At 42.9% G+C, this 27,882-nt stretch overlaps 1 protein-coding gene across 1 annotated transcript in view; it reads left to right on the top strand.

Moving 5' to 3' along the window:
• LOC146811692 (serine protease 27-like) overlaps window positions 1-27,882 on the top strand; it is an 88,446-nt gene that overhangs the window by 13,013 nt on the left and 47,551 nt on the right. The window contains exons 2-3 of the mRNA XM_085615100.1: window positions 13,046-13,075; window positions 16,097-16,259. Of these exons, the coding sequence (XP_085471226.1) occupies window positions 13,046-13,075; window positions 16,097-16,259 (193 nt within the window). The remainder of the gene's footprint in view (window positions 1-13,045; window positions 13,076-16,096; window positions 16,260-27,882) is intronic.

Here is a 27,882-nt window from a genome sequence, read left to right as displayed (position 1 = left end):
GTTAAGGATGACTGCATTTTCACTGTCCCAAGATGTTAGCTCCTCTAAATATTTGTCATCATTATCAATAAGGGCTTCCAATCTGTAGTTTGTCTTGTTGTTCTTATCCCCATGTTTACAAATCGGTGAAATGATTGAGCCCCTCCACGAGGCCGGGATTGCCTCCTTTCTTATAATTTGCTGGAAGACCGGCACCAAACCCTCATCAAAAAAAGACAGGTCTAGTTTGAATTGTAGAGAGGCTTGGCCCAAAGTGATTCTTCCTCCTCTTTTTTTAAGGACCAGTTTACTTTTTTCTGGCCTGCTTTAAGTTGTCTCAGCTCCCTTTTCAAGATGCCATCTGATGCGAGAAAACAGAGCTTTCTTAGTGTTTTTTTTTTTTCTTAAAGAATCAAATTGGCTCATACTGGGCGTCAGTATGCCTCCCTTGTCGGTGCCCTTCCTGTATCATAGGTCTGTGCTTCACCGAGGTTGCATGAGCTTCTCCTAATGCCTCTGCAAAATTTTCCCATCTGGCTATAGGATTCTTACTTAACATTTGTAACTCTTATAGTACAGTATTTGCTTATTATAACAGATTTTCTAAGGACCGAGATTTACATTGATTCTTTTATTGTTCATAGTGTAAATAGAGCCAGGAGCTTCTGTTTAATGAGTAGGGATTAAGTCTCACGCTTTAAGCAGAATTTCTTGTGGGAGGTGGTCACTGTTATCCTTCTCTCCTAGATGGTAAGCAGATATTTTACTAAATAAAGTGAGGCTTATGAAGGTGTAGTCTATTATTGTGCTGGCTATTACTATATGAAATGGCGCTGGCGGGCAATCTTCAGGGAACCAGCTATTCAAGGCCCGGAAGCTGAGATGTTCAAGATCCCACAGTACCTTCTTAGCGGAATTATTCTGCCTTCCTTTTATTGCATGCCTGAGGGGGGATATACCATTGATATGATTGATTTGCCAGAATGTCGTCATCCTCTATTGTTCCCAGTAGGTGCAAATTAACGTCCCCCATAATGATAAAGTCAGATCTTTGCTCTTCTTCTAGAAGCCTTGTTACCTCGCCTAGCAATAAGTGGACTCCCTTGACCTTGTCTCTTGGGTACAGAAATACATTTATTATTACCAGCTGCATGTGTTTATTTTCACATTTGACTGTCGCTCTAACGGCACGTATTGCATTTGATATAGAAGACTTTAAGTCCAGCTCTTTGATGTTGCTAATGCTCACTAAAAGCCGCAGATAATACGCTTAAAGCCCGCTTAAAAGTAACCCTTGCCAGCTCTGAGAACCCATGGAACCATCAAATTGTAAAAGCCATAAGAACGCTACATATTGACAAAACATCACTAACTGCAGACTCTATTCCATACACAGTCTGGAAAAGGGTTATCAATAAACAGGCAAGACAAATCTCCTACCAGATGGACATTTGGGTTTTCAAAACATCAACTATCTTGCTTCCCTTGAATGATTCATACCTCCCTGGGGTACCGCAACCATACCTTTTTGATAGTTTGAACGCAGTGGTCCGCAAAAATATAATGTTTATGCGTCTTCTAGGTCTTCGCTCCACTGCCTTCAACCAATGGGCTCCAACTGGTGAGGAGGGGGCTTGTAGACTGTGCAATTACAGGTCTAAATCATGGCTGCATCTTCTGTGCTGTTGTTCCGCCCTAGACGCTCTTAGAAGACTTCTCTTAAAACCATTATATCTTAAAAGGCGCATCAGCATATGTTAGGAGGCATCTGCTCTCTGTTTTACTTGCACAGATGTTCAAACACTTGTAAGGTCCGGAAAATATGTGAGACTTGGATAACCTGCTCTCTCCCTCTTCTGCTTCTCCCCAACCGGTCCCTCCTTCCCAAAAACTCATCACAGAATATTTTTGTACGTTGTCCTAGTGTCTCTTCACCAAACTGAACCACAAGGCTCATTTTATCCTTACTTTTGAAGCTTATAATTACTGTTATGGTCACAGTGCAAGATTGCCTTGTTAGAAACATGTGTTATGAATTTGATGGTTTGTTTCGCTTTGTTTTTAATGTGGTAAAGACGCTACGGAGACATTTTATTGCAATGGTTTTAATCAACTGTGCTAATTTAATAAAATGAAATCTGAAATCTAATGCTTACTGTTGATGAATATATTGTGAGACCTCCTTCAAGGTGGCAGAATTTGGCTTCTTTGCGGGCAGGGAGATGATGAACCATAAAGCCATGTAGATGGAATGGCTGGTCCAGCCAAGTCTCCTGTAGGAGAATAAGGTCAAAAGAGTGGAGGTAGAGTAGCAGCTGGGGTGTCTGATGTTTTGTTTCCCAGACAAATTATATTCCAAGAGCATAGGCGTAGGGCGTTCTTTCTGGTTTGTGAATGGCTTTTGCTGTGTCAGGGGTTAGCTCCTTGACCGTTTATTGTGCTTGCTAACCAGGCCCAATCCTGAGTTACTGCGGCTCCTGTCGAGTTAGGAGTGACCCATTGGGGGCTTGCATTGGTTGTGTGCACAGGGGATGCGCTCCGGGCACCTTTTAATACAGAGTTGGTGAGCTTTGTGGAACTGTCAAGGCAGGATCCTGCGTTTATGTGACTCATAACTAGCAGTGGCTCGGGGTAGCCCAGATTGTGGTTGATCAACATCTTTATCCCCCAGAGCCTATGCTTCTCTTGTTCATTCCGGGCCCTCCTGTAGCTTTTGTTGCATCATTAGCCAGGTGGTTATTGACTTCAACAAATTCTATGGATTGCAGATCAGATAGGTTTGAGGTCCTCCAGCCTACTAATGGGGGTTTAATAGCCATAAACTGTTCCCCCCTGTTTAGATGTCACCTCAGCCTTTGGACTTATATTCAGGTAAAAAGAGGGTGGAACTTGTTTCCGCCATTCCCGCAGTGATTGGAAAAGGCATTGGATATTGGGTCTGACAGTGTATCTCCTGATGATAGGGGTGCTAGTAAACCCCTGTAGATGGTTGGGTTGATGATATCACTGAATGTGTTTCAGTTTTTGATATTAGGCTGATACCTAACCTAGCTAATCCCCACTGGAGAGGGTACTGTTTCTAGTTGGACCCTCTGTGCCCTATGTCTGGGGGTTAGACCAGAGTCTCCCCATGGGATGACTGCCTCACCAGTTGGCCTACGCCTAGCATGCAGCTTGGCAGGTTGTGAGGACGAGTTCGCCAGTACCGTTGCTTTGTGTTCCTGAGGGTGGAACAGCACCGTATCACGTGGTGGACCTCCTCCACTAAACGCTGCTTTATCTTCCATTGCCTCAGTGCTTGTATCCAGAGAGGCGTGCCTGGATGTGTTTTGGGCACATAATGCTTTTTCAGTTAAGGGCCGTTGAGTCGGACTTCTGGTTGTTTGTATTGTAGAACCGGCTCGAAAATAAGCTGCAATGTCGGTCTTCCTTTTTCTGCCTTTCCTTATTTGTTTCTTTTGCAGCTGAGGGCGCAGTTGTGTGGGCTTCTTCATTTGGGGGTTGAAGTGGCAACCCTAATGATGAATGAAGCCTCAAGGGGGAAGCCAGCTGAACGAGAGTCGCAGGCTCTTTGCTTCTCGCATTGATATGAAGATTCTTGCCTTGAGATTGGCTGCGTTCCATATTTGGTCTTGCCACTTGAACTTCCTACACAATTGAGTAAGAGACGGGAGTAGTTGCCACTTTCCCTGAGGGTGGGAACCTTGAGAGCCAGCAATTGAAGGTTTAGTTGATTGCTTTATATCCGTCAGAAGGTCACCCATCATAGAAGGCAGGGTTGATAATTTCTCCACAATTGGGACACAAGTACAGCTAATTTGCTGCCCACTTGATAAGATTGTTTAATTCTGCAAGTTTCCTGTCGAAATTGGAGAAAAAAACAGCTAAAGAGTTAAGGAGCGAAAGGTGAATGGCCATTTTATCTGACTGATGCTGTAAGGCATTGACTGAGAGCTGCATGATATTCAGCAGCAATGCCCATATAGTATCCGTCTCATGTTGTTTCTCCTTTTTGAAGTCACTTTTAGGGGTTTGACTATTTTTCTCAGAGGGGAGATTAGGTGTATAGGATGGTACCAACTCTTACCATTCTTGCGTTGTGAAGTAGGAAGTGTTGCAGTCTCTAGCCTGGGAGTCAGCCTTGCACTGAGACAAATCGTTATTGATAATACTGAAAGGAGCAAAGCTTAGACGCTGAAGAGTGACCTTGTAATGTGGTTTGTCATTGATGCTGGCAGAAGAGGCTTGTCTGGAGCTGCAGCGTAGGGTGGCGTATTTAGAGAGCTTTGATGTGATAATTGGAGGCTCCTTACTCAGTTGCCTATTGTCGTACATTATCAGCTTATTTCCTACAAGCTACTTTGTGGATTGCCCACTTGCCGGTGTGGTGAGATGAAAGGGACGTCAGCTGATAAGGTCATTGTTGGATCCCAGCCCGCTGATGAGAATCTCCTGTTGGATTGGACTTCTTCCTCGTCAGTTTCATTGTATAGCCCTTCCTTGGTTGGGCTTTTGTTTCTCACCCTGGTAGACCTTCCCTCCATAGCATACATTTCTTTGTTAGATACCTCTTTAGCAGCAGGCGCAGGTGTGTCCTCAGTGTTTTCCCTATTCGCCTTTCTTGCAGACACTGCCATTCCTGCATACTCAATTTTTCTGTCATAGCCCAGTAGGGTAACTGTTTCATTATCAGTTGGTCTCGTGAGACCTTCAGAAACCTCATTAGAGTGGTCTACAAACACCAGTTGTAGTGGGGATGGAAGCTCATTTACCCCATCATTTCTTGATCATAGCACGAGTCAGCATCTTTAAAAAAAGTACATTTGGTGTATATCTTTGGCTGATAGCTTAGTGGTGCAGTCGTTGATGCTATCTCCATAGCTGACTCTTGAAGAGTTGGGGCGCTAAGTTCCTGGCCTATGTGAGCCTTTTTTTGCTGGTGCTGCTTGCATGCTGGTAGCTCCTTTTTCTTTTGTTAACTGCTGAGGGACCTGATGCCTTACTCTATCTGATCTCATTGTGGGCAGCCCGTGCCCCATCTGTGTGAGATGCAGCTTTTAACGTATGCGTGCACACAAATTTATTGTCCAGTGATGTCGTTTAAGAGACTGTTTGATAAGTCTGTAATATCAGATTGAACTAAGTGGCATGGCTAAAGGTTTGGTGCAGTGGTTTGTTATCCATGCACACTTAAAGCAGAGATAGCACTGTTGAGCAGCCAGACCCGCTAATCCTTGTTGAAGGTGGTGGTTAGGTAGGGTAGTGGCCAGGTCAACGTGCCTAGAAGTGCAAAGCCCTACCTGTATATTAAGTTCTGGTCTGTCCTGACGTGGTGTTGCCAGTAGTTGTCGCAAGTAGTTAGCGATTATATTTTGGTGGAGTTTGCAGATACAAGCAAATCGTGTGTAGACAGGTGGTGTTGTTCTTGACAGGCCTGAGTCCTGCTGGCTGCTGATGAGGATAGAGGCTGACTGAAACTAATCGGGGATCAAGAATAAGGTACTCTCTTCCATTAATGCCACTGAATCCGGGCAGCTCTTCCTGTCTGCACAGTACTTTGAGGCACAGTTCTTTCTGCCTGTAGGTCCCCTCCACTGAGGCACTAGTTGGATAAGATGCAGCGGTGGAAACACTGTAGAGGCATTGGGGCACTGCCTTGATCATGGAGAAGCTGGGTAGCAATCCACATCGTAGCCTAGTGTGGCTGCTTCTGCCACTCACCGCTGTCTCCACTGGCCACGGGAGTCCTAACGTCAACAGCACCAAACCATATCTTCCGCCCCCTGCCCCACAGGGAAGCGACTCACTGCATGCGTGCACCTCAGCCCACCCTGCGCCCACCGCTGCTCTTCAGGGCCCACCTCTTCGGAGATGTCTAAAGCATCCTGAACCCGAGCCGTCCTGGCATGTCACTAGGGAGCATGGGGCCAAGAGATGGATAGGTCAAAAGAAAATTAGCCCCCACAGCTCAGCTTCCACAGCTGGCCGAGCCTGATATCCTCGACCTGGGAAGGGTAGCAGGGGCAGCGGTTGGCCAGATGGCAAGGAGTTGAGGTGGGCAGCATGCCAAATCCAGCAGTGCTGCATTGCATTGCAGTGCCGGCATAGACAAAAGATCCAAAAGGCTTATTGGTGTTGGTGGTCAGGGGTTTTGGTCTAGATAGAGTATTACATCATTTATTATATGCACTAAATGCAGATATTCAAAAACCGGTATTTCTTTCTGTAAGAATATACCTTTGTCTACATAGGAAAGTGGCTCACACCCCAGAAAGGACCATAGCTCCTAGGAAAGGAAAGTGGGAATAGTGTGTTTAAATGTTTCCTATGGCAGATGATCAAATTCATTGGAAAGTCTTGGCTGAACACAGAATTTCCAAAGTCTGAAGTCAACTGGACATCGACCAATATTGACCTTTGTCCGTGAAACAATGAACTGAAAGTACATTGTTCCTCAAGGAGTCAAACTAGTCTGGCACTCATATTTTATGCCTGTTTTGCTTTGCTGAATGGGTGAGGGGGTTTATACTTCTGCGATTAAGGTATAGGGACCGTAAGTTTGCTCATAGTGTCCCGTGCGAATGTTCCCGGAACAGTGTCCCAAACGCTCTTTGAATTCGTGGTTCATGTTGCCTGGCTACAGTTACAGTTTTCCTGGGGCAACTGGGCAATGTACTTCATCAAGTGTGGAAAAGTAGTGTGAGTATAGATGTGTTCTGCAGGACAATATCTCTTTTATAAGAGTAATTAAAACATAGTAGCTTTAAATGTGGGAAGAGCCATGTATTAAGCATTCTCTGGAGTTCAGGATAGATGTGAATACATATTAGAACATTGGAACGTTGGAAGCTCCATTGAAAATAATGGAGTTCTCCGGGCTTATAATGGCTGGTATAAGCCCGGAGCACCAACATTCCAATGCTTCTTTGTGGCTGTGAATAAAGGCTTCAGGGAGCCTGAGGTGATTTCAATCCCCTCGCACTCCCTGAAGCGTTTGTTTAATTTGTTAGAACATTCTGCCCTCTAGTGGCAGAATGTTCTAAGAGCCTTATAGCCCTTCGTAGCAGGGCTATAGCGGCTATTAAAGTCCCGCTGCCTTGTTAAAGTCCCTCGCCTTCAGCTCAGGCCTTTAACTATGCAGCGGGCCTTTAAATGCCGGTATAGCCCGCTACTGCGGGCTATAAGGCTATATTAGAACATTGGAATGTTGGGAGCTCCATTGAAGACAATGGAGTGCTCCCTGCTTCTACGGGCTGCTGATGGCCCGCAGAGCAAAATTCCAATGTTTTACAAAGGCCTCTCGGAGCTCGAGGGGATTTAAATCCCCTCGAGCGTCAAGAAACCTTTGTTTTATTTGTTAGAACATTCTGCCCTCTAGTGGCAGAATGTTCTAATAGCCTTATAGCCCTTCATAGCAGGGCTTTACCGGCTATTAAAGTCCCGCTCCCTTGTTAAAGTCCATCGCCTTCGGCTCGGGCCTTGAACGCGGGAGTGGGCCTTTAATAGCCGGTATAGCCAGCTACGACGGGCTATAAGGCTATATTACATAATTTAAAAACATTCTTTCATAACTTGGTCCCATTGCGGTCTCAGGGAGAGGTATGAATCCATATTCACATTGAGATTCCTCATTTGAGTTAAGAGGTGCGGCAAGTTCTTTTGGAAACATTGTAAACAGGTGGTAAATGATCCATTTCCCCATATTTTCCTTCATTTATTGAAGTGTTTGCGTTGAGGTTATTTGAGGAAATCTGTTTGCATCCAGTGGCCTATGGCTTGGAGACACAGGCCAATGGCATTGTCAGCTGGACTTTGAAAACTTTGAATAACTTGTCTGTCCTCCACCTAGCTGTAGTAGTTGAGAATGAATAAAGAGACCATCTGCCCAGAGGCTTGAGATGTACATGAAAAGGGCGGTGAGATATTCTTTACTTTTCTCTTCTACTCCGTTCAATCCATAGTAATTTTGGTGTCACCCCAATTTGTTGATTTGTGCAGATTCTCAGCTCCTTCCTGAGCAGAATCCCGTTTGGAAGTCGAAGCGCAAGTTTTTCACATCAATGTAGGATGATAGTTGAGCATAAACAGCCATTTCAATTAGCTGTTCTAGGACTCTGTCATTGCAGATTGGGCAATATTAACTGGAATTGTAAGGAATTTGGTTATTGGTTGATGGGGTGAACGCCCCACTCAGGCAACAACCACAGTCCTTGTTAGGGTGAAGCACAAAAGTCACTAAATTAAACAGCCAAGCTCAACTTAGAGGCAAAGTGTAAAGTTTGTATGCAGTACACACACAGTAATGAAGTGAAAACACAACACAATAAAAATCTCTCACTAATTTAGAAATGCAGAGTAGATTTTAATAAATAAACTGATACCAGAATGACGAAAAACCAAACAGTAGAACCAGACATACTCAATTTTAAAGCTTTATGTAAAATAGTGCCTAAAAGCACACAGCGCTACTCACAGTCATCTCACCTAGTCATGCTATACCAGGAGAAAGTCACAAGTTCAGGACAACCACGTTGGAGCATGGGTCAGATACAGGGACCAGGTTAGACCCACTGATTTTTTTTTTCCTTCTCAGAGTCCGGCACAAAGAGTTCTGTTTTCAGTGGAGGAGTCTACGAGGAGCTGTGAAAGTGTAGCTGATGGTTGTCTCTGTAGCTAAAGAGTAGGCTGGGTGGAGTGGGCTGTCGTCGCTGTAGTGCGAAGAGCTGGTTGGGTGTTGCAGACCATCGTTGTTGGAGCTTTGCATTGTTGGTCACCGCGGGCTAACATTGCTATAGCGCAGAGTGCAGATCTTGCATTACCAGTTGTCGCTGGCTGTAACTGTAGCGCGAAGAGCAGGTCTTCACCGGAACTTTGCATTGGCGGTTGTCGCAGGCGACAGGGTCCTCATGCAAAGGGGCTTATTTGTGATCGCTAAGAGCCCAAGCTTCAGGATTTCAACTTTCCTTTAAAGGAGGAGCTCAAGCTGATGCCAGGCAAGGGTCAAGGACCTGGAGAGGTACCTCTTTGGGAGAAGGAACTCACTCCAGCAGAGACCAGCAGGACTCAGGGATGTCAAGTTGCAGGTCCAGTGCAGCAGAACAGCTAGGCAGTTTCAGGGAGGCCTCTGGAGCTTGTTATGTCCCTATAACTCACACAAGAGGTTATCCAGCGGACCCTTTGAGTCAGTGACATTAGTATTGGATGAAGGTAAGCAGGTCTTCCTTCTCAGACAGCAAAGCAGTCCTCAAGCAGCAGGGCATTCCTCTAGCAGTAGGACAGTCCTTCTTCTGTAATGGCCAAAGGTCCTGGAGTGTTCTGATGAGTGGATCATGAGGTCCAATATTTATACCTGGGGACTCCGTGTCCTTCCCCCACATTTGGTTTTGGAAAGTTCTTCCTTTCCCCTGACAAGGCTCTAAACTACCTGGGGTGACAGTAGGCTGGTGTCCGGGTCCTATTTGTGTGCTGGAAGCAATCCCTTTGAAGTATAAGTGGGGCAGAGCACAGCTCTGCCCCCATCCATCATGGCAGGTTGGCCTATCCTGTCCACACCTAATACCCTTTGGGTCACAGTCTGGTAGGAATACAAAAACACCAACATTACAGCTATACACAGTCATGTGTCCCGGGATATTGGGCAGAAGGTACAATTGGTTAGGACAAGAAAATGCCAACTTTCTAAAAGTGACATTTTCAGGAATTTAACTTAAAATGCAACTTTACCATTAAAGAGGGGGTTAAGGTACAATTAATTTGAGTGTAAACACTATATTTCTATCTGCTCCCAATCCAAAGTTATCACTTATTAGATGTAATAAGGTAACACAGTGTTAGTCAATGGCAAGGTAAGAAATTGGTTTACTGGTTGCGGGGGTAAAACCCTGCTCAAGCTGCAACCACAATCCTTGTCAGGGTAAAGTCACAGGCAAACCCCAAATTAACCTGTGCTCAACCCTTTGGTTGCATGTCACAAAGCAGCCAGGCTTAACTTAGAGGCAATGTGGAAAGTATTTGTGCAACACTTCAAACAGTAATAAAATAAAAACACATCACAAAAGGTATATCATACCAGATTAGAATAATAGAGTAGATTTTAATAAATAAAACAAGACCAAAACGATAACAATTCAATCAGTAGAACCGGAGATATGCAATTTTGAAGATTTAAAGGAAAATAGTGCCAAAAAGCTCCAAGAGTCAACTGTGGATATCTGGTCGTGCCAGACTTGGACAAAGTCAAAAGTTCAGGCTGACAGTGATGGAGTGCAGGATGGCCACAGGAACCCAGTTATGCCTGCTGAACAAATCCTGGTTGTGAAGCATTGCGCGGTCCCTCGTTAAGAATGCGTCGTGCAGCCAAGGCAATGAATCAGTTCCGAGGAGCTGCGAAGCTGCGATGCATGTCCTGTATCATTGTCAAGGATCCCACTGACAAGGGCTTGCGATATGAAGTCTAGTGTCGGGGATGTGTCATGCAGTCAAGGTGATGCATCAGTTCCGAGGAGCTGTGAGTCTGCAATACGAGAACCTGCGTCGCCATCGAGGCTGCCATCAATGAGAGATTTGTGATGCCAAGCCTGCTTCGGGGAAGCTTCGCATAGTAGCGGTTCTGATGTGGGCTGCAAGGCCGATGCAGAGTCATGATACTAAGAAAACCCTCGCAGCAGAGGCAATGCGTTGGTTCTGCTCGCGATTGTGCTGCGCAGGGAAAGAGCTACTTAAGTGGGTATCGCAATAAGTGCCGTAGGGCTACTAGTAGCATTTAATGTACAGGCCCTGTGTACACATTGTACCATTTTCAGAGGGTCTTACAAGTAAATTAAATATTCCAATTGGGCGTAAGCCAATTCTACCATGTTTTCGAGAGGGAGCACAAGCACATCAACAATGGTCAGCAGTGGTAAAGTGCGCAGAGTCTTAAGGCCAGTAATAATAAAAGGGATGAAGGCAAAACATTTGGGGGAAGACCACTCTAAGGCTGACAGGTCTAACAGGGAGCGGTAGGCCTCGCAACAGTGAAAAACAACTTTAGGAGTTCCTCACTGCTAGGACATGTAAAATTTAAATTCACATGTCCTACTTTTCAAATACAGTGCACCCTGTCTTTAGACCCTTTATGGTCTGCCTTAGGGGTGACCTATAAGTATAAAAAAGGAAGGTTTAGGCCATGCAAAAGTTGTTCTTTTTTTCACCAGCTCTTCACAACAGTTTAAAACTGCACTACAGTAGCAGGCCCGAGTCATGTGTTAAAGGGCTACTTTAGTAGGTGTCACAATGACTGCTGAAGGCCCATTAGTAGCATGTAATTTACAGTCCCTGTGTACTGGTAGTACCATTTACTAGGGACTTACAAGTAAATTAAATGTGAAGATTAGGTGTAGTCAAATTTGACCATGTTTCAAGGAGAGAGCACACGCACTTTGGCAATGGTTAGCAGTGGTAAGGTGCACAGAGTCCTAATGCCAACAAAAATGAATTCAGGAAAACAGGAGTGGTGAAAACAAACCGTTTTGGGGAAGACCACACCAAGGATATCAAGTCTAGCAGGAGTGCTGGCTCTAAACCCTTTTTTAAGAATTGTTTTTTAAATGCTGCTTTGAGTTCTTGCTGGAATATACCAGACTCCAATGAGTGGTTAAAGATGGTTCTGGACAGGAAGGCAGTAGAGTTCTAAATCAAGTTTTCTGCTGTAATTGGGAGTGTTGACATGGGGGTTTGTCGGTGATCGCTTGAAGGTGGTGAGTTGTCCGCCCATGAGGTAGTGCATCAGACCTTGAGTTTTCTACAGCCAAAGAGGGTACACTGGTTTATAATTAGGGCTCTTTATTTTTTTTAACATTTCCCTCTGTATTTATCCATATTTATTTTTTGTCAACTTTATCTGTATTTATCTGTATTTATCCATATTTATTATGGGTTTCGTTAAAAAAATAAAGCTCAAACTGGTATATTTCAGCATTTTTGTAACCAATAAATATACAGTAATGCTTGAATGCCTGCCAGGTTTCCGTGATATGAACACCCGCAGAAGATAAATCAATGCACTTATATGAAAATCTGCACATTTCAGTATCAGCCTTGTACATAGCTACTGCTGTTTAAGCATCTTTACTACATTTTCTTTTTTTTAACCCCCTTACCAATCAATCCACACAGTTATTGGCCTGGCAGTCATGGCAAAGTGTATTCAGAAAAACTCAAAAAGCATCAATTTCCGTTTTTATCCACATTTAAAAATAAATACAGACAAGAAAATAAATGTTTTTTCTCTCTGTATTTATCTGTAAAAATCAGTAAAAACGGAAAACAGAGCTCCTTATTTATAATGTCAGGGAGCACAGAGGTCTGTCCCCAAAGTCATTGGGAGAGGAAGGAGTGTTTTTCCTTCAGCTTATATGGAGAGTGTGTTTCTGATTATAAGAAGCCAGAACCAATAAAAGTATGTTATTATGTAATCTCTATCCCTCTAGCCACACAATCAACCACCTGCGCCATAGTTGGAACATTTAAATAAAGATATATTTGTTTGTAGCACAATTAGATCGAAAGTTACTAAAACAAAGTGCCACACTTGGTGCCGCGCAGTGGCAAACTGTTTTCAAAAGTTAGCTGGTCACCTTTTCACTGCTGACTACTATTTTCTGGCGTTGAACTGAGGTTAATGAGGTGAAATGTTTGTCCGGACAGTATTAATTTGTGCCACGAAATGTGTAGGATTACATTGCACAATTTGTTTTTTTCTTGTTGGATAGTTTAGTTAGCGCGGCCACATTATTTTACTATCCATTACCGCATAATTTAATTGACCCTGTCAATAGCTATATATGGCCATTGAAGTGAATTTTGGAGTCAGTGGTTTTAATATGAAACAAATGAAAACGTGTGTTTGGGAGGCAATTATTTAGATGTTACATCTTTCTTTACCTACACCGGAGGTGAGAACATGTGCTTACAGTGTGGGCCATGAAAGACCTTCCTCTAACTAAACTGTGTGCGTGACACCTTTGCATGAAGAAAAGTGCGACATGCCAAAAAGTAGCATTGACTGCTTGTTTCTTTACTTCAGGTGTAACACTGGCAGACTGTATGACGACGGGTAAGATTTACAGCATATATATCTTAATATATATATCTTTGAAATTGCTAACATTACTGCATTATTTACCTGAGCAGCCTGGGTTTTACATGATATGTCAACTTGCTCTGCACGTTTCTAGTAAAAATATTTACAGATCTACCACAGCAGAGAGCGTCTCTCCCACTTCCCTGTTAATACCCTGGACCTGAGGCCCTCAGAATCATCAGTGATGTCATCAAGGATGTCATTTAATTTGTCAGGAGTGATGTAACATGTAAGAACATAACCATGCATGACAGGGGCGCAAGTTATAGTTAGCTCAGTAAACAATACCTGGAAAAGTTCTGGGTTTTTTTTGGTTTTTAAACATTCGTTTTTAACTCAGTTCAATACCTAACTAACCTGAGCATATACTCAACTCCCCAGGCCAACCTACAGCCAGTGTCCGTATAAAAAAAAAATATATATATATATATAAATGTTGCTGCAGGCTAATTGTGTACACCAGATGGTGGGCTGACTGTAGAGTGCTCCTTCACAGCTTCAGGGCAATTGTTTGACAAAATGTCGACACGGTGGTCCAGCCGTGGAAGTATGCAACATCTTGAAATGAAGAGGCTGATGGTTGGAACTGTGTCCAGGCCACACACATCACAGGAAGCCTGATATGAATAATACCGGCGGCAGTATCCCAGATCCTACTAAGGATGTTAATGAAGCTTTAAATATACAGTGGCATATGAAACTCACTATGGGAAATATATTTGGTTTTCTCCAGGGACTACATATCCCATCATGCAAATCAAATGTAATGCGCCTTCAGTGAGACCTATGAAGGTCATGAACCAAGGAATACATACGTAATTGAATAAAGGAGAACTTTCATCTTTGCCAATGTTTAGAAGCCTTTGAGGAAGAGGCGGAAAAGCCTCGAAACGCGTCATGCTCTGTTTCAACTTACCGGCATGTTGCTGCAGGCTAATTGTGCACACTAGATGGTGGGCTGACTGTCGAGTGCTCCTTCACAGCTTCAGGGCAATTGTTTGCCAAAAAAAATTGACAAAAAAAAATATATATATAAAGCTAAGGTTAAAGTGGAGCTATAAGCGAGGAAGGTAGTACGTTTTTAACTTACATTAAGCCATTAACAGAGGCGTAAATTCCGCCGCGGTGCGGGTGATTTATTGCACGGGCGGGGCCGCATCGGCCAACGGACGTGCACAGCACTACCGAGGTAGTGCTTGCGACGGCCGTTGGCCGACGCGTGCACGCGAGGGGTTAAAAACAACTTGAAAATTCACTGAATGAGCTTTGCCGTTGAAAAAACAAAAAAAACACTAGGCTTGGCAGTTATATGTAACTGACATAAGCATAGATAGATAGGTATATAGATAGATAGGTATATAGATAGATAGATAGATAGATAGATAGATAGATAGATAGATAGATAGATAGATAGATAGATAGATAGATAGATAGATAGATAGATAGATAGATAGATAGATAGATACAACCTCTGCTAGACTCCTTGTATATTTTACTGTTTGCTAAAAAGGTATAACATCTATGTTTGAGCAGGAAAACATGTGAGGAGTTGATCCCATAATTAGTGCATTTAAAACATTTTTGAATAACAACAGTTCTAAATAGAACTGGAGATTCCTGAAATATTTACCAAATGTACAATGCAAGATATTCAATGATACTATGTTTGCATATGAATAATCTCCAAGAGTAGTGTACTATAGTTTGTCGTTGAGATTTGTAGTTATGCTCCAGTGATGTTCTTTGTGCACAGTTTGTATAGTTTGATTGCGGTAACTGTATTTGAACTCTCATTCTCGAGGGCACAATATGCACATGATCTGTGCAGTCCAAACTAAGGCTTACAAGAGTAAAGTAGTGTAGTGTAATGGTTTGCTTAAATGTGATGCATGTGCGCCACTGCAGCACCAATTTATTAAGGTCTGATACCATTTTGATGACAGCTGTATTTCTGATGTGTAAGGTTGGAGCAGGAGAGTGGGCCCTCAAAGTCTGTTTTTTTAAATCTTTTTCTATGTCAGTGAATGAGTTCAAGACCAAAGGCCTGCTAACTGGGGCAGGACTCAAGGCCTTTGCACTGTCGCCCCCCAGTTACAAAAGAACAAAAGTGCAGCATCATTGTTTTCCATGTTCCATGTCCCCCCCCCCCCCCCCTTCCCAGCCCGAAGTTATTTCCAGGGCTGGTTTGCGTTCCCAGTCCGGCCCTGATCACATTGGAGTAAATTTGACACTTAATGTCACAAGCTGCACAACATGGGCTTGATTCACAAATGTAAACTTACAATTTTGTGCAAGTATGCACTTGTTGTAGTAACTTTACTAGGTTTTGGTATTAAAAATCTACCAGTGTAATTTTATTACTGGCAAAATGACTAGTAGTAAAATGACACTCTTAGTTTGTGAATACCGAAACAATAGTAAGCTTACTACGATGTGTAAGTTTACATTTGTGAATTAGGCCTGTGGACCAGCATTGATATTCATAAATCTTTGGGCCTGATTCACAAAGTTGCTTCTTTACTACTACTAATTTTACTAGTAGTAAAATTGCACTTGTAGTATATGAATACCAAAAAGTAGTAAAGTTATTATAGCAAGTGTAAACTTACACAAAAGTGTAAGTTTATCTGTGTGAATCAGGCCGCATGAATTTAGGTAACATTAAGCATCTCAACATTAACTCATTCCAAACACAACCTATCCACTTTTAACTGCTACAACAAGAGGGTGTTCTTTAATATTCTCTTTTTTCAGGTACTCCTCCATGTGACTTATTCATAAGGTTGTAAAGAGGACACCTTCAAGTAGAACCTCAGTAGTACTTGAATAAGGTGCAAATCCAGCAGGTGAGGAGTAATTGAGTTGGTGCTGGAGACCTCGAGACAGGAAAGTAGCCCTTGGGTCCCCCTGCTTTCGAAACAAAATGCCTATGAGCACCTCTTTGATGTCTGTGCTTACCCTCTTTACTTGCTCTCTCTCTGTTCCGCCTTCCAGCGTGTGGATCGCCGACCATCTCGGACCGCATTGTGGGCGGTCAGAATTCTAACAATGGTCAGTGGCCTTGGCAGATCAGCCTGCAGACGGATGGCGTGCACATATGTGGGGGTTCCTTGATCACGGAGAGTTGGGTGCTAACTGCAGCTCACTGTTTCCCCAGGTAAGAGATAATTGATGGAATGCTGGTATATGCAGGCATGTTAAAAGCATCATATGTGAGTTTATGGGTTGTGGGATGCGGTATATTGCCAAGAGGTTTGGGTCAGCGGCTCTGGGAATCATTATGGAAGATGGAGGAGACAAGTGAAAGTAGAGTTAGAGGGCTTGTAATGAAAATACTTCTGGTAAGAGGCATCTCTAATCACCATAGGCACTTTTTACATAATAAATTCAGGTAGAGATTGTATTCTTCTTTAAAATCCATCGTTTTGGATTACAAACAATTGGACCTAATGTGAAGGAGAGCCCCACCAGGAGCAGCCTGTCTGCTGCTCAGCCCATGACCAACTGTCCCTTCACTTCTCTGTGTCCCAACATTCCGAGGCTCATCCAGACTCCAACATTCTATTGGGCGCAGAGCACAGGCGCAGGCTTAGCAGGAGGAGTAAAATGCATATCATTACAAATGCAGGATACTACACAATTGAATAGTTTAACTGACATGGTGTTTTGAGGGACAACTATTTAACTCAATCCTACTAAAAACAAACCTAATCACTCAAACATGTATCCTAAATAAGTTCTTTAACCCCTTGTGTGCCACGCCCTTTCCCCGCCCTGTGCCGGGCGTTGCATTAGCGGGCGGGGTTCATGACGAGCTGGACTCGTCATGGGCACAGCGCAACCGCGGCCCATGACGAGTCCAGCTCGTCATGGGCACACAAGGGGTTAAAGAGGGTATAAAGAGTCGAATCAGGCCTGCAGTTGCTTGCTTTCAAACACTCTGGCAACATTTACATCATACAGCATTAATAGAAGCCATTCTTTTTGCATTTATATGTGGAAGTCTGATAAAAGGAGCATCGAAGTGAGAAAGGGAGCAGGAGGAGAAGTGTCTCCTCTTGTCATTTCCGAGGAACTGGTGTTTGACCATTATAATACGATGTGAGTCCTGCAGCATGGACATTGAGTGAGAAAGCAAATACAAAATGCAGCTTTCCCTTAATGCGTTACTTTTCATCATTGAATATTATGTGCACTTGGACTACATGATAATGTGATGTTTTGAATGCTATTAAGCAAAACAAAAAATTGACGGTGTACTTATACACAGAATGTATTTACGTTACAGGTGCAACATGGTAGTTGCAGTTTCTAAAAGGTCACATGTCTAATGGGTTTTAAGGCCTACATTACCCTGCACTATTACTCAGCTCACCTGTGAACAAGGCTGATTGTACAGCCGAAGCGTGTCAGAAAAAGAAATGCTGCGAGTCTGATAGAAATAAACACCTGTATTCCTCAGATTGGGGCTTCAAGATTTAACGCATTTCGACAGACTGCGCTGTCTTGATTACACAATTTGCCTACAATAGATGTTGCAATACATAGTCTCGTAAATAATGAAAATGAAAAACAGACAAGTATTTCCACATGTTTTCTGTGAACCAAAACATAATGTTACTGTGGCGGTCATCTTAAAGTGTTACTAGTAGTTATATGTACTATTAACAGGACTAGGTATAGTCACAAGTTAATGCAAACGCATGTAGAAAATATGGCTGCGAATAAAATCATGATTATCCATAACACAAAATAAAGAGTATTCTTTAAATATGTGCACACATTCATGTAAGTACGGGAAACTCTCAATGTCAAGGAGTTCGTAATCCAAGTGTAGGTACATGTTGGCCACTATAGAGAAATAAAGTTACAAGGCGGAACTTGCTGGTTCTATAAGATACTAAGAACTGATTTAAAGCAAGAAGTAAGTCAAGTAGTAAATGCTGCGGTATCTTGCATGGAGCAAATTAATAATACTATGGCATATGTAAACACGTAACAATTATGACAAGGCATAGTGCCTTTATAATGGTAAGGTGTTAGAGTACAGTTGGATAAACAGAAAACACTTGCAATATATATTACGTAAGTAAAGTACACTGACATATTTGTGTCCAAATAAATACATCTAAAAGACATATACATATTGCCTACTGGCAGTCACCAGTAGATACTTATAGTTAGGACCTAGGAAAAGAGTTTTTTGATTTGCCAATAACTTTGCCGTCTTTTGATGAATCCTTGCGAAATTTTAATACTAATATGCCAGTCACTTCAGCTGCCACTTGAAAGTTTTGGGGTGATCTGTCAAGTGGGGGCCAAGAAAAAGGGGGTCCCAAAACGCTTTTTCTCCTTGTTAATTTACATAGGACACTTCAGACATGGCTGCAGCCCGAGCTGCTGAACGGAATTACACCAAATTTCCCAAAAAGGTAGCTCTTGGTCCAGAAAGAACTCTTTTTGTTAAATGGTGTAAATCCATTCAGTAGTCACTGAGAAATTTAAAGATTTCTCAGATATGCAACTGTGGCCTCTGTGGATCCGCGACCCCTCCCGATCTCGTGCCTGACATCTGGTTGACTGCCAACACTTCAAACCAAGAAGTGTTGGCAGCCATTAAAAAACATTAAACAAATGAAAAGGGGGCAGGGTAGAAACACCCTGATGCTCTAGACCTCTAGGGACCCCCCGGGGACCAAAGAAGCCTTTTTTGTATTTCAGTGGGAATCATAAGCCGAATAGTACAATTTTTTTTATAAACATGAAGTGTGGCTTACTGCTCTTTGTTTAATTAGGCCCCCAGGTGGGCCCGGTCCCAGGAGTAAATAAAAATAATGATGGGGTGGCCCGCTTGGGACCCCTGCAGGCCCGGGACCTGCCACCTCCCTGGGGCTAATTCACATAAATGCAGGGGGCAACATGGCCCTCCCACAGCCCCGGGGACCGCCACATCCCTGGGCTAGATTTAAAAGTATGGTGCAGGGGCTCCAGCCCCTGCACGCACCCCCAGAGACCACCACCTCCTCGGGGCTTAATCTTTGTTGGAGGGGGGCTGCGTAGCCCCCCTCATGGAGCTGTAGATTCCCTGGGACCGCCACCACCCAGGGCCGGCTCCAGCAATGTCCCAGGGTACCCACCCATGAGACATTGAAGTTTGCTATGGCTTGGTGGGAGCACTGCTCCTGCCAAGCCCTAGAAAACACTCTTCCGTATCAGTGATGTCATTTGAGATGTCATCAGTGAAGTCATCAGTGATGTCACTGACCATGTCATGAGTGATATAATATGTAAGGTCATTAGCAGTGCATTGTGGGGTGTAAGTTATAGATAGCTCAGCTAACTATAACTGCTACATTTCTCTGGTTTTGTATGAGTGAAATCTGATCCTAACTATAACATCCCTGTAACCTTTGTTTCTTTCATTAAATTTCTAAGGTTTTGTTTAATTCTATTTGCTAAATAGAACATCCCTGTAACCTTTGTTTTTTTCAGTGAATGTCTAAGGCTTTTTTAAAAGCTAATTCCTAACTATAATGTCCCTGTAACCTTTGTTTTTTTCATTGAATATATATATCTCACTAAAATACCAAAGGTTACAGACTTTACAGACACAAACCGATAGAATTTCAGCAGTTATAGGTATGGGTCTCAAGTTTTAGTTACCTTAGGGCTTGTACTATAGTTACTTGATATAATTATAACTATACTGCTGAATTTCTATGGTTTTGTGTGTGTGTAATCTGAACCTAACTATAACGTCCCTGTAACCTTGGTTTTTTTGGTCAATTACCGAAGTTTTTTAAATTCAATTTCTTAACTATAATGTCCCTGTAACCTTTGTTTTTTTCTGTGACTTTCTATAGTTTTTTAATGCTATTTCCTAACTAGAACTTCCCTGTAACCTTGGTTTTTTCAGTGAATTTCTAATTTTTTTAATGTTATTTCCTAACTATAATGTCCCTGGGACTTGGGTGTGTGCGTGGTTGTGTGGGTGTGTAATTGGGTGTGTGAGTGTGTGGTGGGTATATCAGAGCAAGTGTGACTGGGTCTGTCAATGGGTGTGTGAGTGACTGTGTGAGTCTGTGAGTAGGTGTGTGAATGGTCTATGGATTTGTACATGTGAGTGGTTGTCTGGGTCTCTGAGTGGATGTGTGATTGGCTGTATGAGTATGTAAGCGGATGTGTGAGTGGTTTTGTGGGGCTCTGAGTGGGTGTGTGAGTGGCTGTATGGGTGTGTGAGTGGATATGTGAGTGGGTATGCGAGTACTTGTGTGGCTGGCTGTGTGGGTAGTTTTGTGGGTCTCTGAGTGGGTGTGTGAGTGGCTGTACAGGTGTGTGAGTGGTTGTGTGGTTAAGTATGCGGGTATGTGAGTTGATGTATGAGTGTCTGTGTGGGTCTGTGGATGGTTCTCTGAGTCTCTGAGTGAGTGTGTGAGTGGCTGTGTGGGTGTGTGAATAGTGTTCTGGGACTCTGAGTGTGTGTGTGTGTGTGAGTGGGTATATGGATGTGTGAGTAGGTGTGTCAGTGATTGTGTGGGTGTATAACTGGATATGTGAGTGAGTGCGTGGTTGAGTTGGTCTGCGAGTGTGTGTATTTTTTTAAATTGTGAACTGGATCATGGGTTCACATGGGTGGCCATGCTGAGTGCCCTGGTGGATCCGCGTATCATCGCGCATCACCCCAAAACATTTTTTGACCAATTTCTTGCTCATGAGGGTTGCCTCACAGACCCCTCCATCAGTCCCAGGGGGTCAGAATACTTCTATCCTAATCCCTTATATCTTATTCACACTTTATTCCCTCCCCCAGGAACTGTGTCCCAATACACAAAATGGCGGCCACAACTTTTCTCTCAGGTTGCAGCCAGTCAAGCACTGCACTGCTGTTGGTGCATGGATCCGCGATGGATCTGCTTCTCCAGATATACATAAATCCTTTTTCTTTGATAACTCCCAAACCACTGAACAAATTAACACAAAATTACAAAAAGCACCCTTTCTGGCCCGAGATCTTGCTTTTGGACAAATTTCGTGTAATTCCGTTTAGCAGTTCGGGCTGTAGTTGTGTCTAAAATCCCAATGGGAAATTACATGGGGAAAAAACATTTTGGGAGCTATGATTTTTACATGAGTGATGTAATATGTGGGGTAATTAGCAGTGCATTGTGACGGTGCGAGTTTTAGTTACCTAAGGGCACAAGTTATAGTTACTTGAGATAACTATAACTATAACTGCTGAAATTCTACGGTTTTGTGTGTGTAAAGTCTGAACCTAATTATAAAGTCCCTATAACCTTTGTTTTTTTTGTGAATTTCCAAGGTTTTTTAAATTCTATTTCCTAACTATAGCGTCCCTGTAACCATTGTTTTTTTCAGTACATTTCGATGTTTTTTAATGCTATTTCCTATCTATAACCTCCCTGGAACCTGGGGGTGTGAGTGGATGTGTGGGTGTGTAATTGGGTGTGTGAGTGTGTGGTGTGTGTGTGTGTGTGACTGGGTGTAATATCTGTGAGTGGGTGTGTGAATGGCTGTATGTATGTGTGCATGTGAGTGTGGAGTTTTTAGTGAATATATATTCCTTTGATTTTTGCTTGCTAATAACTTTGCTGCCGTTTGATGAATCTCTACAAAATGTACCAGACCTATAGCTTTTTCTACATTGGCTTGTGATAAAACGTTTTATGGTGATTCATTAAGGGGTGCAAAGCGAAAAATGGGCGGTCCCAAAACAGTTTTTTCCACCAATGCCTTTTTCATAGACATTTTTATTGGACGTAACGCAAAAACGGTTGAACTGATTTTTAGCGAAATTTGACAGTAATACAGATTATTGAGTGAAGATTATCCTTTTTGGTAGTACAGGTAAGTAGGGTAAGCATTTGTAAAGTTATAAAGTATTTCAACTTAGTGATATCTAAGGCCACAAAATTGCTACCTTATTTCTTGGTGCATGCTGATGACAAGGCGGTATATGATTGGGTAATGGCTGCCTTTACAAAAGTAAAAGCCAGCAATGTTGTTTTGCCCACGCTTTGGCTGTGTTCTGGGTTAAGGCCTTGAGTATAGGTAAGTAGGAGGTTTTATGGGGCACATGCATCAAGCCTGCATTTTGCGGTTCCCAAATAGCAAATTTTACCGATTCGCTATTTGGGAATCTCAAAATGCTATCAATGTAGGAATCGCAAACAAATTGCGATTCCTTAAACGTACCTAATGGCGATTTGGCAAATAGCGAGTCGCTATTAAGTAATGTGACTACATTCATTCCTATGGGCCTACAGGAATTGCGATTTCCTAAATTACGAATTGCCCAAATATTACATGCATCAGAAAAGGCCATTTTGCGATCGCAAGTGGCCGATTTTTGAGAATTGCGCTGTTTTCGATCGCAAAATGGCTTGATGCATGTGCCCCTATATTTTTTCACTACCTATTACCACTTTATTAATCTATGGAGCAAAGCGGTAAAACGTACACATAATTCTGCGGTACTTAAATTACTTATTTTTTTAATTAAATATAGTGTACAACAGTGTATTTTTTATTTCTCTGTAACTACCGCAGTACTTTCTAGGCACTAGCACAGTACTCTGTAAACTTTAAAAAAATGTTATAGAAAAATATAAATACAATTCCCTACCTATGACCACTTTAATAAAGTGGTCATAGGTAGGGAAGAACAATAAAACGTAAGGCTTACCAATATCTAAGGCCCTAATCCAAGAATACAGCCAGAGTGTGGTAAAAACATCATGGCTGCTTTTTACTATTGTAAACACAGCCATTAGCCAATCATAAACTGCCTTGTCGGCTCCATGTACCACGATATACCACAAGTTACCAAGGTATACCGCAAGTTACCAAGGTATAGAGTAGCACAATATAAATAACTAAGGGCCAAATTGATCATTGCATTCCATTGCGCTTGCATCAGACATGGTGTTACAAGCACAACACAATACTTAAGTAAAATTTACCAAGCAACGCAAGCCCACCATGGGTGGCCCTGCAGTGCATGGGAAATTTGGAGTAATGACAAAAAAGTGGGGGTGACAAAGAAGGTACTACAGCGCTCACTTCGGATTACCACCAAAATTGTTATAGTACACACCCTGTAACTACGGTGCACAAGATGAATGAATGTTCACCACACATTCATGGATGAGAACCCTTAACAAGGATTCCTTGTAAAACAATATACTTTCATCTGGCACACGTTAGGTTATATATAACACAATTATAGTTTCAAGTCCAGATTTCTTCAGTTGTTTAACAAGTCGTGTATTGTAATTTCCAAAAGCTCTTCACATAGCCTTCATTGTAACAGTAGCCAACACATCAGGGCTACAAAAGTCAGAAAGAAATAATAGAAAAATGTCTAGTCTTAGAATAATAATTTTACATAAAAACAAGACACTGATAACCACCACCAGTGACTTAAAATGTGCAACCTGACTAGTCCGCACAATTGGTGAACATTTGTGAAGATTGTTCAGATCATATATAGATATGGTAGGTATTTATATTTTTCTATATATTTTTTTAAAGTTTATAGAGTACTGTGCTACTGCCTACATATCGATTATATATATATATATATAACCTGCTGATGGTCACCAGTAGATAGCTATAGTTAAGATATAGTTTCCATAGGAAGAGTGTTTTTTCATTTGTCAATAACTTTGGCGTCTATTCATGAATCTTTGTGAAATTTTCAAAACTAGTTTGACGCTCACTTTAGCTGCTGTCTTGAAAAGTTTAGGGTGATCTGTCAAGCAGCGGCCGAGAAAAAGGGGGGGTCCCAAAACGCTTTTTCCTTATGTTAATTTCCGTAGGAAACTTTTGACACAGCCACAGCATGAAATGCTGAACGGAATGACACCAAATTTGGCGGAAAGGTAGCTCTTTGTCCCGAACGTACTCTTTTTGCTAAACTGTGTAAATCCCTTCAGTAGTTGCTGAGAAATGCAAAGATTGAGGTGGATTGCGACCCCTCCCAATCTTGTGCCTGAGATCTGATTTGCTGCCAACATTTCAAGCCAGGAAGTGTTGGCAGTCATCTTGTGACCCGCTTCAACTGAGTCACAAGAAAAAACATTAACAAAAAAGAAAAGGGGGCAGGGTAAAAACACCCTGACCCCATAGGCCTCTTGGGGGGAATCCCACAGGGACCACCTAGGGTCAAAAAAGCATTAGAAAAAAATAGTTGGAAGTCGTGCTGGATCTGTGACTCCCGCTGAATTTTTTTTAAAAAGGAAGCCTGGGCAACATCGCTTTCTTAATTATGGGCCCTGGGCGTGCCAGTTCCCGGAGGCATTTTGAAAATATAGGAGGGGGTGCACTGGGCCCCCCTCTTCGGGCTGTTTGAAGCCCAGGGGAATGCCACCTCCCCGGGGCAGAGAGGGCCACTGCCGCAACATTGAAGATTGCTATGGCTTGGCGGGAGCAGCGCTCTCAGCAAGCCATAGCAAACACTGTTCTGCTTTCAACAAGCAGAGCAAAAATGCTCTCGCTTGTAGGAAGCATAACATGTCTGTTTCCCTGCCCTCTGTCAAGCAAGCAGGGAAACAAACATTGCTTTAGTATCCATGCCTTCAGGCTCCCCCATGGTCTCCAACGGAGAGTCTAGGCCACATGGGATGGGGTCCCTGTTGCCCCAGTTGGCCCAGGGAGGGAGACTACATTTCCCTACTCCCTTTTTAAAAAAACTAAAAAAATAAGAAAGGTGCAGGCCCTGGGGTATGGGGTATCCAGGGCCCAAAACAGCCCAGGGGAGGGGGGACCCCTTCCTATGAAATAGGAAAAAAATAGCAACTCGCCGGAGGCCTTGCCCCCTTTCTCCACCACTCTGCAAACGCGCCTTTTGGCACGTTGCTGTTTGGATGTTGAAGTCCCCTTCACTGGTGGGGGTCCTTAGGGGCGAACAAGGGCTCCTGTTACCTCCAGTAAGCCCCACACAGTGAAATTGCTAAGAGATGACTGGAGGCCACGCCCCCTTTTCCACCACTCTGCAAACGCGGCTTGTGGTGCACTACTGGTTGGGGCATGAAATCCACTTTACTTCTAGGGACCTTGAGGGCCAAGAAGCCCTCCTGGTAGCTCCTGTAAGTCCTACACAGCAGGATTCCTGAGAGCTCGTCAGAGGCCCAGCCCCCTTTCTCCACCATTCTGCAAAAGTGACTACTAGTTAAACAAGCATTTTTAATGCAATAGGTCTCACATTACTGAAAGTTTGACCTATTGGCATTGCTAATAATAATGCAACACCAATAGCTTAAACTTTCAGTAATTTGAGACCTATTGCATTGCAAACGGCATTAGTATAGCAATTGCTGTTTATTTGCTTATTGTAAATGTAGTCCTCTCCTTTGCCCTATTACCTCATAAGTAGGAAGTGGACATAACCAGATAAAACATAAATGCTGGTTTCCATTGTGAGAGCTGGAAAATAAACCCAGACCCTGGGATTGGGGATCGGAAACCATAGAATGAGACAGAACACCTTTGAACGGCTGTTAGAGAATCAAAAAAGTCCAATAGCACACTTGTAGGCATAAGCGTGGTAGAAACTATATTCAAACTCTTTAAACTTTAATAATTCTTTGGATAAAATGGACTATAGTGCTCCCCCTACATCTATTGTTAATTGGGAAGAAATGAAATTGATAACTGACTTTCACTGCATGTTCTTGATTTAACACTACATCAACTGCCAGTAAAATCTACAACACCTTAAATAAATAGACATGTCTGAGGCTGTACAGTTCAACAAGGGCCAATTTGAAGAGATCAACAGGGAGCACAATAAAAAGCCTGTTTAAAAATCACTCAGGGAGAGATTTGGATGGTCCACTATAACTATGTCAAATGGCGGGAGAAACGCCTTAAAATTACCCAACGAGATAAAGCATGTGAAAGGAGGACAGGCATTATTGAAGAAGTCGCCTGACGCAGTTTGAGGCAATTGTGCCATGGGCTGAGCGTTTTCTGCACGTATAAGCTTACCTATTAGAGCTTGCGGTTTGTGTGGGCCAACCTGAGCAGATTATTAAAAGTTTAATGTTCAGTTGTATTATCAAGTAACGTACCAGTTACTTGCTCGCTGCATGTGTGCGGGTCACAATTAGGTGGCGTTGGTTTCACACAGACGTGGTTTGTTTTCACAATGCTGCATGCTGCCATGTTTGTTTCGGTCGTGTTTTCATGGTAGATTACAGGAAACAAGACTAATTAAGTCAGCGCTGTGCTACATGTTGGAGTTTGTGCCAAGAATTATTTTTTCCAACAGGAGACCACTACTGTAGTGACGGTTTGGACTAATTTTTCTGGTTTTGTACAAATTAAATCTGACCCTAACATCCCTATAACCTTTGTGTTAATGTATATATATTTATATATTATCTACTGACGGTCGCCAGTAGATAGTTATAGTTAGGACCGAGTTTCCATAGGAAATCTCAAAATTCTATTTTGAATAACTTTGGCGCCGGATGACGAATCCTCGCGAAATTTTCAAAACTAATGGGGCGCTCCGCTCAGCTCCTACCCTGAAAGTCTCGGGGTGATTCGTCAAGCGGGGGCTGAGAAAAAAGGGGGGTCCCAATACGCGTTTTCCCCATGCATTTTCCCATAGGACCTTTAGTCAAAGGTACAGCCCGAACGGCTGAACAGAATTAGTTGAAATTTGGCAAAGAGGTAGTCCTCAGGTCCGGCATGTGCCTTTTGCATATATGGTGTCAATCTGTTCAGTAGTTCCTGAGAAAATTGCAGTTAAAAGTACATAAATATCTATAGCCGCGCGCATCATAACGTGCGCGAGCGTAATTCTGATTGGTGGTTACATGTCAGTCAACATTCGAATCGGTCGAAGTCAGGGAGTGTCGGCCGCCATTTTGTGTGTTGTGTGTGTGACAGGGAAAAAGAAAGGTGGAGAACGTGAAAAGGGGCCAGGGTAGAGAGTTCCTGACCCCCTAGCCTTTGTCAGGGGGTCCCTGAAGGACCCCGAAGGGTGAAAAAAACATTTTATTTTATTTTTCAAAAAATCGCGGGGTGCGCGCACGGTGCGCACATGGTGCGCGCACGGCAGAAAAAATCATTAAAAAAAATAGAATTAAAAATCAAGTGCAAGTGTTTAGATGTTGATTGGCTCTAAAAAGAGCCGTTGTGTTAATTGAGGAACAGAGGAACAATAAAAAACAAAAATTATGGGGTGGGGCATGTGTGCTGCTGTATCTTGGTCTCTATCAGGTTAATGCTGGTGTCACCATAAGAGAGAACAGCATTGCACATATTGCACCGTATATGAACCCTCTGGAACAGAGGGTGGATATCCAGAGGTTGAGAAGAAGGTGAAGCTGCGGCCGCAGATGAAGTGCTCGGCTGAGCTGCTGGCTGAGCTGCTGGAGGGTTGTCTCTTGCAGCTCGAGTACACTCCGGAGCATAAGCCACAGGATGTACTCCACTAAAGTGCCTTAACATAGAGTAGATACTAAAAGAGTATTTTTTTTTTAGGATCTCCTCTTGATAAGACCACTCCACAAATAGTGCAGGTGACTTTAGGAGCATTCACCTTCTTCTGGCCCTCTGGAAAAGTAAAATATTTCCAAATAAATGAATCTTTTTGTTTCCTCTGTCTTGGTGGCACAAAGCTCTCCTCCTCACTCCCAGAAGATGACTGCTGCTCTGCCATTTTCAAGTACTGGAGTACTGGAAAAGCTGCTCAGCTCCTTCTCCCAGGGAATCAGAAGAAATAATGAGGGGAGTGGGTGTGGTGTTGG

Source organism: Triturus cristatus, chromosome 7 (genome assembly GCF_964204655.1).
Source record: "Triturus cristatus chromosome 7, aTriCri1.1, whole genome shotgun sequence".
Lineage (NCBI taxonomy): Eukaryota > Metazoa > Chordata > Amphibia > Caudata > Salamandridae > Triturus > Triturus cristatus.
This window is presented reverse-complemented; position numbering and strand designations above follow the sequence as displayed.